At 57.0% G+C, this 13,217-nt stretch overlaps 1 protein-coding gene across 4 annotated transcripts in view; it reads right to left on the minus strand.

Annotated features, from left to right (window-relative positions):
* Window positions 1-872: 872 nt before the first annotated feature.
* SAMD4A (sterile alpha motif domain containing 4A) overlaps window positions 873-13,217 on the minus strand; it is a 102,843-nt gene continuing 90,498 nt past the window's right edge. For 2 of the 4 annotated variants that reach the window (XR_007509594.1, XR_007509593.1), the window contains 7 exons: window positions 11,787-12,081; window positions 10,223-10,308; window positions 8,025-8,143; window positions 5,424-5,625; window positions 4,994-5,120; window positions 2,175-3,310; window positions 873-1,098 (listed from right to left, as the gene is read on the minus strand). Coding sequence is in view for 2 of the 4 variants with exons in the window: in XM_049828615.1 (XP_049684572.1) it covers window positions 1,070-1,098; window positions 3,227-3,310; window positions 4,994-5,120; window positions 5,424-5,625; window positions 8,025-8,143; window positions 10,223-10,308; window positions 11,787-12,081 (942 nt within the window). In the remaining 2 variants the exon portion in view is untranslated. The remainder of the gene's footprint in view (window positions 1,099-2,174; window positions 3,311-4,993; window positions 5,121-5,423; window positions 5,626-8,024; window positions 8,144-10,222; window positions 10,309-11,786; window positions 12,082-13,217) is intronic. The other 2 variants (XM_049828615.1, XM_049828614.1) reach the window with 1 other exon arrangement.

Genomic DNA, 13,217 nt, shown 5'->3' on the forward strand with positions numbered 1-13,217 from the left:
CATCATCCACCTCTCCTCTCCGGCACATGTATAATGCCAAGAAAATGGGGCTGTGAAACTGCGTTTTGGTGCCCTTTGGTTTTTATTTAGCTAAATAAAACTGCACGCTCCCTCCCAAAAGCCTTCGTCCCTCATCGGCCGCCCCGGGGGGCTGGAAAAGCCCGTTATCGTTGGGTTTTTGGCAGGCTGGGGGGGGGGGGGGTAGATGTGTAAAGCCACGGATGCAACACCTTCCCGGTACCCGCACAGGCAAGGCAAGAGACACGGAAACTCACCCAGCATCCCTCCTCCGATCCCGCTTTACCAACATCCCCCGGGACCCTCCGCCGGGCGAGATGCCCCCCGTCACGTCCCCGTACCCCGACCCACGCCGGGGGTACAGGGACAGGGGTCGGACCCCGGTGTCCGGCAGGCACCCACCGACCCTCCGGCTCGGCTGCCCTGTGCACAACGCTGCCTCGAAACTGCGGATGCTCTCGGCTAAACTGAAAGGAAATTTTGGGTTTGGTTGTTTTGGTTTTTTTTTTTTCTAAAATCTGGGCTTTCCAGGCCAGTCCGTGCCTGAACGCAGCAAAACTCAAGGGATGGGACCACCGGTCCCGAAGCCCCCGGCAGGACAGGCAAATCCTCCCCCAAGGGTTTTTGGTCACACACCCGCGTGATATTCACTATTCATTCTTATTCTCATCCAGAAACAGGGTTTGCCCACGGTGCTCCGGTGAACCCTCCGTTGTCAGCACTCTCCTGCCGCGTTCCCCCCCCCCCCGCCCCACCCTCCCCATGCTTTTCCATCGTCGTCGTTGACTTTTTGCCACTTTTTGTTTTCTTTCTTTTCCCCCCCCTAGCATGGATGTAATAAATGACAACACAAATTCCAAGTCTAATGATATGTTCACAAGGACAATCTACACATTCACAAAATTAAAACAGGAGAGAGAGAAAGAGAGAGGAGAGGAGAGAGAGGAGAAAGGATGCAAGCTATCGCTTGAGGCTCCCTGCAAGCCCCCGACCTCGCCGCTGGACCCGCAGCAGTTGTTCTCCCGGCCAGCGTCCCCGTCGCGACGCCCTTCTAAATCGTGGAGGTTCGGTCAACGCCATCTGCAAGCAGGAAAGTTGAGTTAGGAGCAACCCCGGGTGAGCAGCCGCTCACGTCGCATCCGTATCCCACCTCCCTCCCTGGAGCCGAGGAAGGGGGGATGGACCCCCCCCAAATCACCCCCAACCCACGGCGAGGTGGAACCATGGGGGCACCCCCCCCCCCTCCATCCCATCTCCTCAAAGGGGTACAGAAGGGTTTTGGGGTGTCAGCACTCTGCCGGTGCCTCCGTCTGACCCCACGGCAGCCCCCCCGCCCCCCCGGAGTCGCTGTCCCAACATCGGTCCAGGGTTCTGCCCCGTCCCCACGGCACCTTTCCCAGGAGAGGGATTTCTGGGAAGCCCGGACTCGACGCAAAGGTGGGTGCGAGTCTGGGACCCCCCAATACAGCGGGACAAGTTCAGGACCCCACTGCCCACGAGAACGGAGCCGGTCCTGGGCAGGGGGAGCAGCTAACCCAGCCCTGCAATACCTGCGTCCGCAGAAGATGCAAAATTTTCCTCCCTCTCAGGATCATGGCAGGGCAAAAAAAGAAACACACCACCCCCCCAAGGGGTTGTTTTTGTCTCCCCAGAGCCCCCATCCCCAGCGTCCCATGACAGCAGGGACGCATCCAGCTGCAGCCCCGAGCCCAGGAGTGAGGGGTCCACGGTCCATCCCGAAGCCGCAGAAAGGACCCTGCTGCCAGCAGCCCCCTCTCCTCCACCTCCCGGGCACCAGCAGCTCTTACGGGGCCAGAAATCAACACCCAACAGCATTTCCAACCCTCCTCCGGCCCTGACCACCCCACATCCCCCATCCCAAACCCCCATCCCCAGGATGGAGAGCGGCGGAGGGGGGGGGCTCCTGGGGTAGCCCCAGAACAGAGCGCTCCCTGTTACGCTACCCAAGGCATCACGGCCGCCTCCCTCCTTAAGACTAAAAACAAACAGGTTTGTTACGCCTTTTTTTTTTTTTTTTTTTTTTTTTTTTTTTTCTCCCCCGAAGGTTTATTTTTTTAAGAGCTATTTATAGCACGACCGGTTTCGAGAGGCTCGGGGTATGCGACCTGGAAAAAAATAACTCGGAGGAACAGTACCCTGCAGAGGAACGAGACAGCTAAGCCTCTCCTGGGCACACGCCGGAGAAACGCTTTGGGTGACAGAAGTGTCCTTGTTTTTCCCGGCCGAGGATGCTGCCGTGGCACTGCCAGGGCCCTGCTGCTTCTTACAGTCCTTGCTCTCGTGTCCCGGGCTGTTGCATCGCTGCGGGGAGCCTGGTGGTCCTCCTCCTCCTCCTCCTCCTCCTCCTCCTCCCCGAGCGTTCCTGTCCTCAGCCGTATATACGACACAGTCCGGGGATTGCCGGGGGATGAGACCCGAGCTGATTATTCGGGAGGGTCTGGGCGATGCCGGCGGCCGTGCTCGTCCCATTGCCGGGGGTGAGGGGGTCATCCTTCGTGCTTGGGGGGGGGGTCCAGGCGCTGCTGGTGCCGGTGCTTTTTGCCGCAGGGGGCTCTCCATCACGCTGCCGCTGCCTTTTCCACCTTTCTTGTCTGTTTTTCTGCCTTGGTCCTCCTCCCTCCCCATTGCCCGTTATCCGCCCGCCCGGGCTGGCATCCGCAGCCGCCCCGGGCACGGGCAAGGAGCCGGCACAGCGCCCGGCACAGCACCCTACAGCCCGCGGCAGGGTTTTAGCCCCGTGCCTTTGGGGGTCCCGCACCCCTCGGCCGAACGAGGGATGCCGGTGGCAGAAGGGTAAAATACTCCAAAGCCTGTGAACCATTCGAGCACGCCGGTGGCAAGGGCTTTATCGAGAACTAATAACAGACTAGCGAGCTAATACTAATTATTATTAGCAAGCTTACTAGCGGCTAACAAGCACAGACTTCACTAGCGCTGGGTGCGAGCCCCGCGTTCGGTTTTTTACCCCCTGCCCCGGCTACCTCGCCGAGAGAAGCCGCCGTCCCCATCCGACCCCCCCGCTCCGGGAGCATCCCTGGGAGCGTCTCGGCATCCAGCCCCGCCGCCGTCCCGTCCCCTCACAGCCAAAGCCTGTCCCAGCTTTTTGGGGCCGCGGGGCAGGTGCCGGGGGGTTCGGCGGAGGCGGCGTGGATGTGCTGGAAAAGCCCGAGGAGGAGGGAGTGCTCACCGCTGAGCGCGTGCTCCGTCATGCTCAGGCACAGGGACTCCAGCCTGTTGTTGATGTCAGGTTCAGTCACCGGCACCTGGAACTCTGCAGGGAGAAAAGGACAAGAGATCTTGGTCAAGGGGACCCGGCAGGGACCCCGCTTGCCCGTCCCCGTAACTCCCCCCTGCCCGCTCTGCTGCTGCTGGCGTGGGAGCACTTGGGGTAATAAACCACCCAAAAGATGGCCCGGGGCGGGAGGGGGGGGTCTGACCGCACGGCCGGACTCTGGCAACGCTTTGCTTCCCGGTGCAATCACCTCCGGCGAGAGATATTTGCAAAAATAGTCATCGATCCTCTGTTTCTTATCGGTAAGGGGTAAATCTGGGGAGACTCGGTGGCATTGCAGAAGAGGGTAGCTGGAAATGAGGGGTTCAGGTGCTGGTGGGAGATGCTGGTGGGAGGGGGGGACAGGACCTGGGAGGGGGCAGCCCCGGGCTTTCCCCTCGCTCAGGCCCTGCAAAAATCCTCGATACATGGAAAATGTTCAAGCAGGGCTGGGAGCTGCCCGTGCAGGCAGGGTTAGCGCTCGGACGTGGGATGGCAGCACAGACCGGCAGAGCCGCCATCCGTCCGGCTTTTCCATGGCCGCCTCGGCCACGGCTCAGTCACCCACGCCACGTCCCCGGTGGGGTGAGCACAAAAAAAAAAAGGAGCTGGAATGCAGTTTGGTGTGCTGCAACACCCCGGCCTGATCCCTACAGCACCGAAATGCCCTCCCCTCTGCAGCAAAAAGAGCTTCGCAAATACAGCTTTTGCTCCCGACGGCCGGCATCTCCGGCTTGCCACCGGCTTGTAGGAACGTGGGACGAGGTCCAGGAGGGTTGAGGTCCCCGCAGCCTGATGAAAAGTGTTTCAGAAGCCCAGCCCCGCGTTACTGCTTATTTTCCTCGCGACTCGGTCCGCATCTTTGGCTCTCTAATCCTCCTACGCCCTCATTCACCGCAGGCTAACACGCAAAGAGAAACCTATTTATTCTCCTGCAGAAATGTGCCCTTGTCTTGGTGTTTAATCAATACCCGAGAACAGACGCTGCTTTTGCTGTACAGGACATTTGCCGCTTAAATTAGGCAGTTAAAACACCGCAGGCGTGTGACGTGAGGGGAGCTGCCAAGCTGAAACCACGGCAGAAGCTTACGGATGAGGTTGAGTATACTGGGGGGGGTGTAACTCCCTGTCCTGCGGTATAAATTGTTATGGTAAGTGTGTTGGTAAGAAAAGGCAGGCTTAAAGGCTAATGGATACACAGAGAAAAACGCATGCACGTCCCTAATGGGAAGGATGCTCCAGGTTCAGGCTCCAGGTTCAGCAGGACACCCCCCCCCCCCCCAAATCAGAGTTTGCTCCTATATACAGGAGCGTTTTTTTGCGGTGTTTGGGCAGGAAGCACCAACACGGCACCGTTTCCCTTCACATACATTGAGAAAAGAATTTCCCCCGAGTGCACGAAGGCAGTCCCTCCGCACCGCTTCTCCGTGTCCACGCACGAGCAAAAAAGGTGACAGATGAGCTACCCCCTTCCCTGCCTGAACGAAGACCCTCAGAAGTAAGCTAGGTAAGGCACCAGCGTTATTAGATACAGGGCCAAGATGATATATATAGGGTCAAAATCCCTCCGGTGATGTCTCCGGTTCAATCAATCCCGTAAGCCGACTAGCTCGGCTCCTTTCAGAGCCTCCCCTCGTCTCGCTGAGCTGTGGGTAAGCGAAAAAACAAACGTCTGCGACCTACCTGGCTGCTGAAACATCAGCATGGTCTGCGGAGAGGTGTGGACCGGCAGCGAGCGCGTCCTTTGCACCGAGCTGTGGCTCCGGCTGGGCATACTGTTGCTGCCCCCGGGGTTGGCAAACCAGAGGTTCTGTGGGAAGCAAACGAAAACGGGGTGCGGGATGTAAAATGGAAGGCTCCGTGCCACATATTTATAACGCCCTGGGGCTCATCCCTCCCCGCATCCCTCTCTCGCCGCCCCATGTGCTCTCGGTTTTGCCCCTCTGCGCCGGTCCCTCTTCTGCATCCCGCCGCAGGGAGGGGAGCGCAACCCGAACGCCTGCAAATCCCTCTCGCTCGCTTGAAAAAGAGGGATCCGGATGAGTTAAGAGGAGAAAAAGCAAAGGGAGCTTATGGGGAAGGGATGAAAAAGCTGGAGGTGACGTCGACCAACCTGTCTGCCTTGCTTGAGGATGGCGGGGCTGGCGGCGGGGCTGCGCTGGGGGGTGCCCAGCAGCCCACTGGGACCCAGCAGCCCCAGCCGGGCGGTGGGGAGGTTGCGGGAGGGGATCTGGAACTGGCGGGGGTTTCGCCGGCCCAGTCCTGCCCCTGCAGATCCGGCTGTCGGTAAGGAGTTCGACTGGCCAAAGCCTCGGCTGCGGAGAGAAAAATCGCCGCGGGTGAGAAATCGGTCCCTTGCAAGGGGACGGTGCTGCCGTTGGGGCGAGCGGCTGGGTTGGTGTGCTCAGACCAACAGCCAAACATCCTGAGGGTGCCCCGCGTTATCGCGAAATGCCGGACCGATGCTCGTCCCCCCATACCCGTCCCACGGCCACGGGTTCACCGTGACCTCTGCTCCTGCCCCGATGCTGCTGGTCCTCCATCCTGCACGTGCAGTGGGAAGGAGGAGGTTTGGCCATACCACAGCAGCATCTTTTCTTCTTCCCTCCTGCCAGTCACCCTCCCTCCCTCCCTTCTGCAGTTGTCAGATTCACTGTTTAAATTTTTTTTTTAATTTTACTCCTGCAAAATGGGCCTGTTCTTAAATGCAAGCTAAAATAACGCAGGTAATTCCCTAGGCACTGGAGCTAGCGGCACCTGATTTCTTGGGTTTTGACTTAAACTCTTCATGCCTTTGAGCTGTAGAGGAGAGAGCTCTCGCATGTGGATTCTCTAGTGTCTGATAAAGGTTCAGCTCGTGCAGTTGGGTTTTCTTTACTGGGGATGCTTAAAGGGCTCGAAGTTCTCCCCTTCCAGGAGGTTCATTTTTACAAACACGGTCCTCTCTGAGACTTCTCAAGTTCTGTAAAATTTGGTTAAAACGACCTAACGAGTCCAAGATTTTCTAGGGAAGGGTTGAGCGAAAGGCACGTGCCTGTGGAGGTGGGACTCCTCACCCGCTCCCGTCTCTGCACTGCAAACCCTCACCCAGCTCCCTGTGGTCAGACCAAAACCATCTGGACCCAAGACTCAGCCCAAACGTCCCGAGGCACCGATCTCAGGACACAAAATCATCTTTACTCCTTGGAAGATCGGCTCGGACACGCTGGCGTCCCTCCCCATGTGGGTTTTTTGCATTTAAAATCAGAGGAATGACACCAAAATAATCAGGTAACCCACAGAAACACAGGCAGCGTGGGTCTCCTCGCCGCGCAACGTTGGCTTGGTGTCTCTGCCCCCTTAGCTGGGCAGCGGGACTGCGACGTCGTTATCGGGTTTAAGCACAGCCAAGGGTAGGAGCACGCTGCAAACCCACAGCTGCGGTTGCTTTGACGCTCCCTGGTCCCCTCCTGCCCTTCTCCAGCACTTAATCACCCTCGCAGATGTTTCAGCTCACCTTCCTCCCAGCCCTCATCTCTCCTGCTTGTGCAGGCAGCTGCAAACATGCTTCAGACAACACGAGCACGCTGGGATCCCAAAACTGGATAAATTTACTAGGCAGAACTACGACGGGGTTTCTTTAAACCTCGTCCAAAACCCACTCTTGCCATTAAATCCCCATGAGAAAAACAAGACTGGCCACGTGCTCCTTCCTCTCCCGTGGCTCCCCAGGAGCAGAAGAAACGCAAAAGGCAAAGAACTCAAAAGCAGCAAGGAAAACCGGAGAGCATCCTGGGCGGCCCTGGGAAAGGGACTGGGATCATTTCAAGCCGGCAGCTTTAGCTTGTGCTTGGGGTCAGCCTGGATACGCAGCTAAACCGCTGCGCTGGTGACCCAAATGGGTCCAGCAAAACCCTTTGCTCTTGTCTATTCTGCTTCTGATCCTGCCATGAACACTGAAATTGCTTGGTTTTGCATTCCAAAATATTTCATTTAATTCCACTGGGGAACACTGCAGTTCTGCGCTTGTTCCTTCTGACCTCACATCCCGGCTGTCCCAATGCTCCCAGTTATCTCCAAACCCCTTTCTTTTTCAGAAAAAAGAACTTGCACAAGACTGCAGCAATATAGACTTAGCAAAACAAAACAAAAGGCTGATGCTGTTGTTAAAACTGATCTAAAAATATCTGTTCTTGCCATAACCCCAACGTTTTCTGGGATCGCCCGAAATCCAGCATCACCGTGGAAGTGAGCAGACACGGTGTTTGTAACGCATCCCCACCCAGGCGTTCTGACCACAGCACCCCGGCTCTGCACCCTCCGCAGGCTTCAAGCTTTTTTTTTTTTTTTTTGCCAGTTGACGGCTTTTTGGTGAAATTCCAGCGCTGATGTAATTAGCAAAGGGCAACAGGCAGGGACAAAGCTGGCCACCCAGTGCTGGGGATACGCTGTACAGCTGGGAAGCTCCGGATTCAGAGCCAGAGGGACACGGTGGGAATCGGTGGGGTAAGCGCCAACCACACACTCAAGCAAACTTACTGCTGCTTTCCCTTCCCAGCCGACGCCTGGGGTTTTATTGCCGAAGCTTTTCCAACCCTCCTCCCTCCCGAAATGCGGCTCTGAACCCGGCAGGATCCATCCCTCCCTATTGGGAGACACCGGTCCCACTTGAGACGCCCTTGTCGGCCCCTCCGGCTGCTGCGTCCCACCCATCCCTCCCCAAAAACCAGCGTACCTCCTCTGCTGCCGATAGCCTGACAGCTCCAGGAGGGATTTCCGAGGGAAAGACCGAAAGAGTTTCTGCACCTGCTGTTTCCATGACAGCAGCCGCTTCTTCTGGATCTCTGTAAACGCCTGGGCCCCCCCCCAAAAAAAAACAAAAGAGAGAAATATAGGAAACATATAAATATTTTTCTGGACAAAGCGAGCAAGGATGTGCATGTGGGTGTGCGTGTGAAGAAAAGCAGCCGAAGCAGGCGGTGGCGTGAGCTGAGCCCCATCGGCCAAGTCCAAAGGGAAACCCTGGTCTCTCTCAAGGATTTACTCATCTCAGGTAGAGCAAACGCTCCGGCAGCATCCCCTGCACCCCGCAGTGATGGCCCCAAGGCTGCCAAAGCCCCCGGGCAGAGCAGGGCTCTAGAAAAATGCTGCCGGAGTGGGAAAAAAGCTGGGATTTGGAAAGCAGAGCTGCTCCGTGGCATCCTGCATCCTACCCTCCTCTCGGCTCCGTTGCTGGCACCGACAGCCTCCGTGGGAGGTCACCCGGGGTGAAGCCCCATCACGCACCCGACTTGTGGTGAAGGTCACCCACGCAAGGGATGGATCTCCTCCCGAAACGCCCCAGACCTCCCGGCAGGCGGTGTGGGTTACGGGGACACCCACGTGCCCACCGCAGCTAACTTTAGACACCCAACGTCTCCGCGCCGGCGGCGGAGAGGAGCGGAGGTCTCCGGAGGACAATTTGGAGGCTAATTAGCGTCTGACTTGATTGCTCTGAACCACCCTCGGGAGGAGATGCTCTCTCCCGGCGCTGATTATGCTGGAGCCGACGCAGACGGTGATCCTGGGACACAGCCTGGCACCGGTGGGGTGATGCTGCGTCACCACGTCCATCCCAGGCGCTCCTGGAAAACGAGCTCCTCTGCAGCAAAGTGTTTTCCTGGCTTTGCAGAGCCCCAGGCCTCTGCTCCCACCACCTTTGTTCCTTTCTTTGGCATCTCTCTTCCCACAGCGATGCCCTGCTCGGCCATCCAGAAAGTCCAGGCACCTTTCCAGGCTCCCGATGCTCTCCAAGAGGGGAGCAAGTGGGAGCACAACATGCTCTCCCCTCCAGCTATTTTCCACTGCCCCTGTCTGTGTAAAGCACCAAGAAGACCATACCCACGGCTCTGAACCTGTTTTGCAGCAAACCCGAACAGCGGGTGCCACCATCCCGTGTTGCACGGGGCCAAAAATCGGCTGAGACAGCAAGCGCTGCCAGCAAAACGCACTGAAACCCCCACCGTGATCGACAGAGGCGGCCGGGAGCACAGTTCACAAAATACGATGAAGCGCTCGCATTTTGCCCGGTATCCAACTATTTCACCCCGATTCAAGATGCCCCATGCTCGGCCCTGCGGAGATGCACGGATCAAACCTTCGCACAAACGTGGCTCGGGCACCGGCTTCAGCTGCAAGAGCAAGGGGCTGCAAATCGCCTCTCTCCTCTTCCACGCAGCGTGCAGCACATTTTGGGGTTTGCAGCCACTAGCCCTCTCCAGAGGAGATTCCCCCGTGCTTTGACAGCGTTATTTTTTTGGAAACAAAGCTGGGAAAGCCTGCAGCTCCTACGAGAGGGTGTACCGCCTCCCCCCCGACCCCTGCCATATGGGCAGGTGATGAGGAGCAGCTTGTTCTGCCAGGTGAAGCCAGCATGGGTATGAAATGCTGCAGGACACCGGAGCCATCGGCCATCCCTCCCTGCCACCGGGCAGGAGCGTGCCGGAGCCCTGCGGCACGACCTCGGCCATCCCGAGCCATCCCGCGGCAAAGGCGGATCTGCCGGGAGCAGAAACAGATGCCCCCGTTGCAAAATCCCAAGACCGCCCGCGCTGCAAAACAGGAGGCGGCAACGCCAAGCGATCGCCGGGTCTGTCTGATAGAAACCGCCTGGGATTCTTTTTTCTTTCATCCAGCTGCTGATCGGACTGTCAAGAGCCAGATGAATTTCCCAGCTCCAGGTCTTGGCAATTAAGCGAGCGTGGGGTGGGGAGGCAACGTTTCCATGCACCACGTTGGAGCTACCGCCCGCTCCAGCCCTGTTCTGTCAGAATTACTATTAATACCCCCCAAAAATATTTGTGTTAGAAACCAAAAGGTTTACATAAACAGACACTTTGGAAACAGTTTCTAAGTGATGAGAACAACAGTTTTAGATGCTCCGTCACGACTCACCTCGTGGATTAGACATTTGTCTATGAGCTGTAAATAGGAACTTATGTTCTCTTCATCGGGTCGGGAAACTAAAAGTTGTGTGCATACTGGAAAAAAAAAAAGAGAAGAGAAATGGGCATGGGGACACGGAGCTGGGGTCCAGGGGGGTCCAACGAACGCCTTGGACATCCCGTTTCCCTTGTCCCACAGGCAGGTCTTCTCACCAGCGAGAAAAAACTCCCTTCCCCAATTCCTGCCGTGCCATCCTATATTTAGGACCAGATTTTGTTCTCCGGTATGATGGTGTAAATCCAGAGTAACATCAGGGGCGTCACCAAAATTAGACCTGAGCAAATGAGGGGCACAGGATTATTCCCCATTCCTAGGCAAGAGCCGGCGCTGGGAGAGCTCCTGCTCCTACAGCCAAAATCTGCTCCCGCTGCAAACGGATTCCCACCTTTCCCGATGGATTTTAATCCTCTTTGGGAATTAACGCCATAAAAGCAAGTGGAAATGAGTTCACAGAGAAGCGAGTCTCTCCGGTCGCAGCCCCCGGGCAGGGATGCCTTGCAGTCCAGAAGGACACCTCGTCCTGCAAGGCTTGTGCCATACATACAGCTCCGTGCGTGACGGAGGCATTTGTCACGGGCTGGATTCATCAGCGGGTTTAAAATGGGGCCAGAAACCCAAGTTTGTGCATGCAGTCCATTAGCTGGTGAGACACTTTGCAGCAAGTTTTTATATAGAAAACACCTCGTCTATTTTTTTGCAAAAAAAGGTCTGAAATAGGGACAGGGCTGATATTTCTTTGTGGCATCCCAAGGAGTTTCTTTCTGTTCCTGGTCTCCTGTGTGAGCCTGCGGACCAGACTCCCCTCCCCTCTTCCCCAGGGAGATCTCCCTTCACGCAGCCAGCACCGACACCTCAGATCCCATCGAGGGGAGTTGGGACACGTCCAAGCTCACACAAATTTGCTAAAAAAGAGCCCTGTACACGGCACAGGGTGTCGGTCCCTACCTCACATCGCTCCTGTGCACCTCCCGGTGCGTTAATCCTGATGCAAAGCTGTGTACCCCGCACCAGCCATGGAAAGGCACCCAAGTATTTAGGGTGTCCTCTATTTAAATCAGGACTTAAGAGGTTTGGACCCAGCTGATTTGCAGTCAGGACGGCTCACGCTAAGCCCACGCACCAGCGCTACCCCCACACAAGCAGAGAAAGCCTAAGGGATGCTGCTGAAAACACCTCCGGACCGGTGGGATGCCCCCAGGGCTCTGAATGGGAAGGGAGAGGATGCTATCTGCTCCTGATCTGGGGCAGGGAGAGGATGCTGTCCACTTCTGACCCGCGGCAGGCAGCCGGTCCCATCGCCGCCCCTTCCAAAAATCACTGCCCACCTCCCCAGCCACGCTCTTACCTCTTACCACGGCACGACGGGACCTCAAAAAATCATCCCCCCCTCCCCAGGACCGCGGCTTGCAGGGGCTCGGGAAAAAAGGCTGCCGCCAGCACCGTCACCGCACGCAGCCTGCCCCGAAGCAGCTCTCCCTAGCGAGGACGTCAATACTAAGTGACAGCCGCTCACCTTTCCCCATCACTCTGGTGAACTGCCCGGGCAGGTCGCCTTCAGGTAAAGGGGCCCCCCCCGACTCGCCCTCGCATCCCGCCAACGGATGCTGCTGCATCCCCCCCGCGGCAGAGTCCTTGCAGTCAGAGCCTTGGCTGTCTGAGCCGATCAGGGAGGAGGGGTGATGCGAATCCGCGTCCCGGCTGTGCTCCTCCGTGCTCGAGTTTTGGGAAGAGTAGGCTTTGATGGGGGTGAGGATCATTTGGTGTAGTTCCTGCAGCGGGACACGCAAGTTGCCACCTTCCAGGATGTCCTGAGGATTCAAGTGGAGAGAAGAGGGGATGACAGGACATCAGCTACGAACCAGATCCCTACCGTTACCCCCCCAGCAAAGCTGACGGGCTCGCTCCTGCGCCAGGACCCTGCCGCAGCCCATAGTCAACAGCCGCGTTTCATTCACCCCGTCTTTTGCTTAGACCAGGGGAATGTGGAGCTGCTGCAAGGATTGTGTCTGATTATCCACAGATGTGTTCAGACCTGAATCCCCAGAGATTCAACCACTGGCAACCACTGGGACCCAAAACCAGTGACAATCCGGCTTCAGCCTTTCCAAATTTCCACCAGGAAGATGGCAACTTCGTGAGAGCGACTGAGCCTGTGAGATTTCAATGCTGGACCAGCGAGCATCTTGCTCCTTCCCCAGACAATCCCACGATCACGACATTTCAGCTCTATTTAATTAGAACTGTATTTTAAAATGTGGGCTTCTCTCCAGTTTCCAGCACTGCCTTCAAGCCTGGCTCTCCATTAATCCCAAAGAGCTTGCCGTAGCATCCTTATGCCCTGGGACCACCACAGGATCCAGGACCACGCTGGGATGCAGGAGCCCACACTGGGATGGGCTGGGGGAGTGGATGCAGAGGGGAAAGGGAGGGTTTCAAGGGGAGCAGGGGGGGTTGTGGTCAGACGCAGAAGGGGAGAACACGAGGCTGCAGGGGAGCTTATATCCCCATAGCAAAACCATTCAGCTCGGAGATCCTGGGGGAGGTCCACGCAGGAGGGAGAGAATTTGGGTACACCCCGAGCCTTGCTCTGGGTTATAGTGTGGATCAAGAAACCCCTTTCTATGGTCAGATCCTCATCCCGCTGATGAGAAATAATTGCATTTTGTTTTTTAATGTAGCCTGGACCAGAAGAGCTCATTGCAGGCTCCTGCACGGTCCGGCTCGTGGGACGCTGCTTGGAAAGAGGCAGCTTTTGGAGTGAGTCCTGGCTGTGCCTAGGGAAGAGACACAAAGCGGGCACGCAGGCTGTGCACGAGCCAGCTGAAATGGTTGTTCTCCCTAATTCCTGCTGCCCCCCCCCCTCCCCAGCTCGCTCTTGGACGTCTCAGCCCCACTTCTCTTGAAGAGCTGGTGTCAGTCTGCTGGGCACTATTTTTTGGGGAAA

Source organism: Accipiter gentilis, chromosome 25, assembly GCF_929443795.1.
Source record: "Accipiter gentilis chromosome 25, bAccGen1.1, whole genome shotgun sequence".
Lineage (NCBI taxonomy): Eukaryota > Metazoa > Chordata > Aves > Accipitriformes > Accipitridae > Astur > Astur gentilis.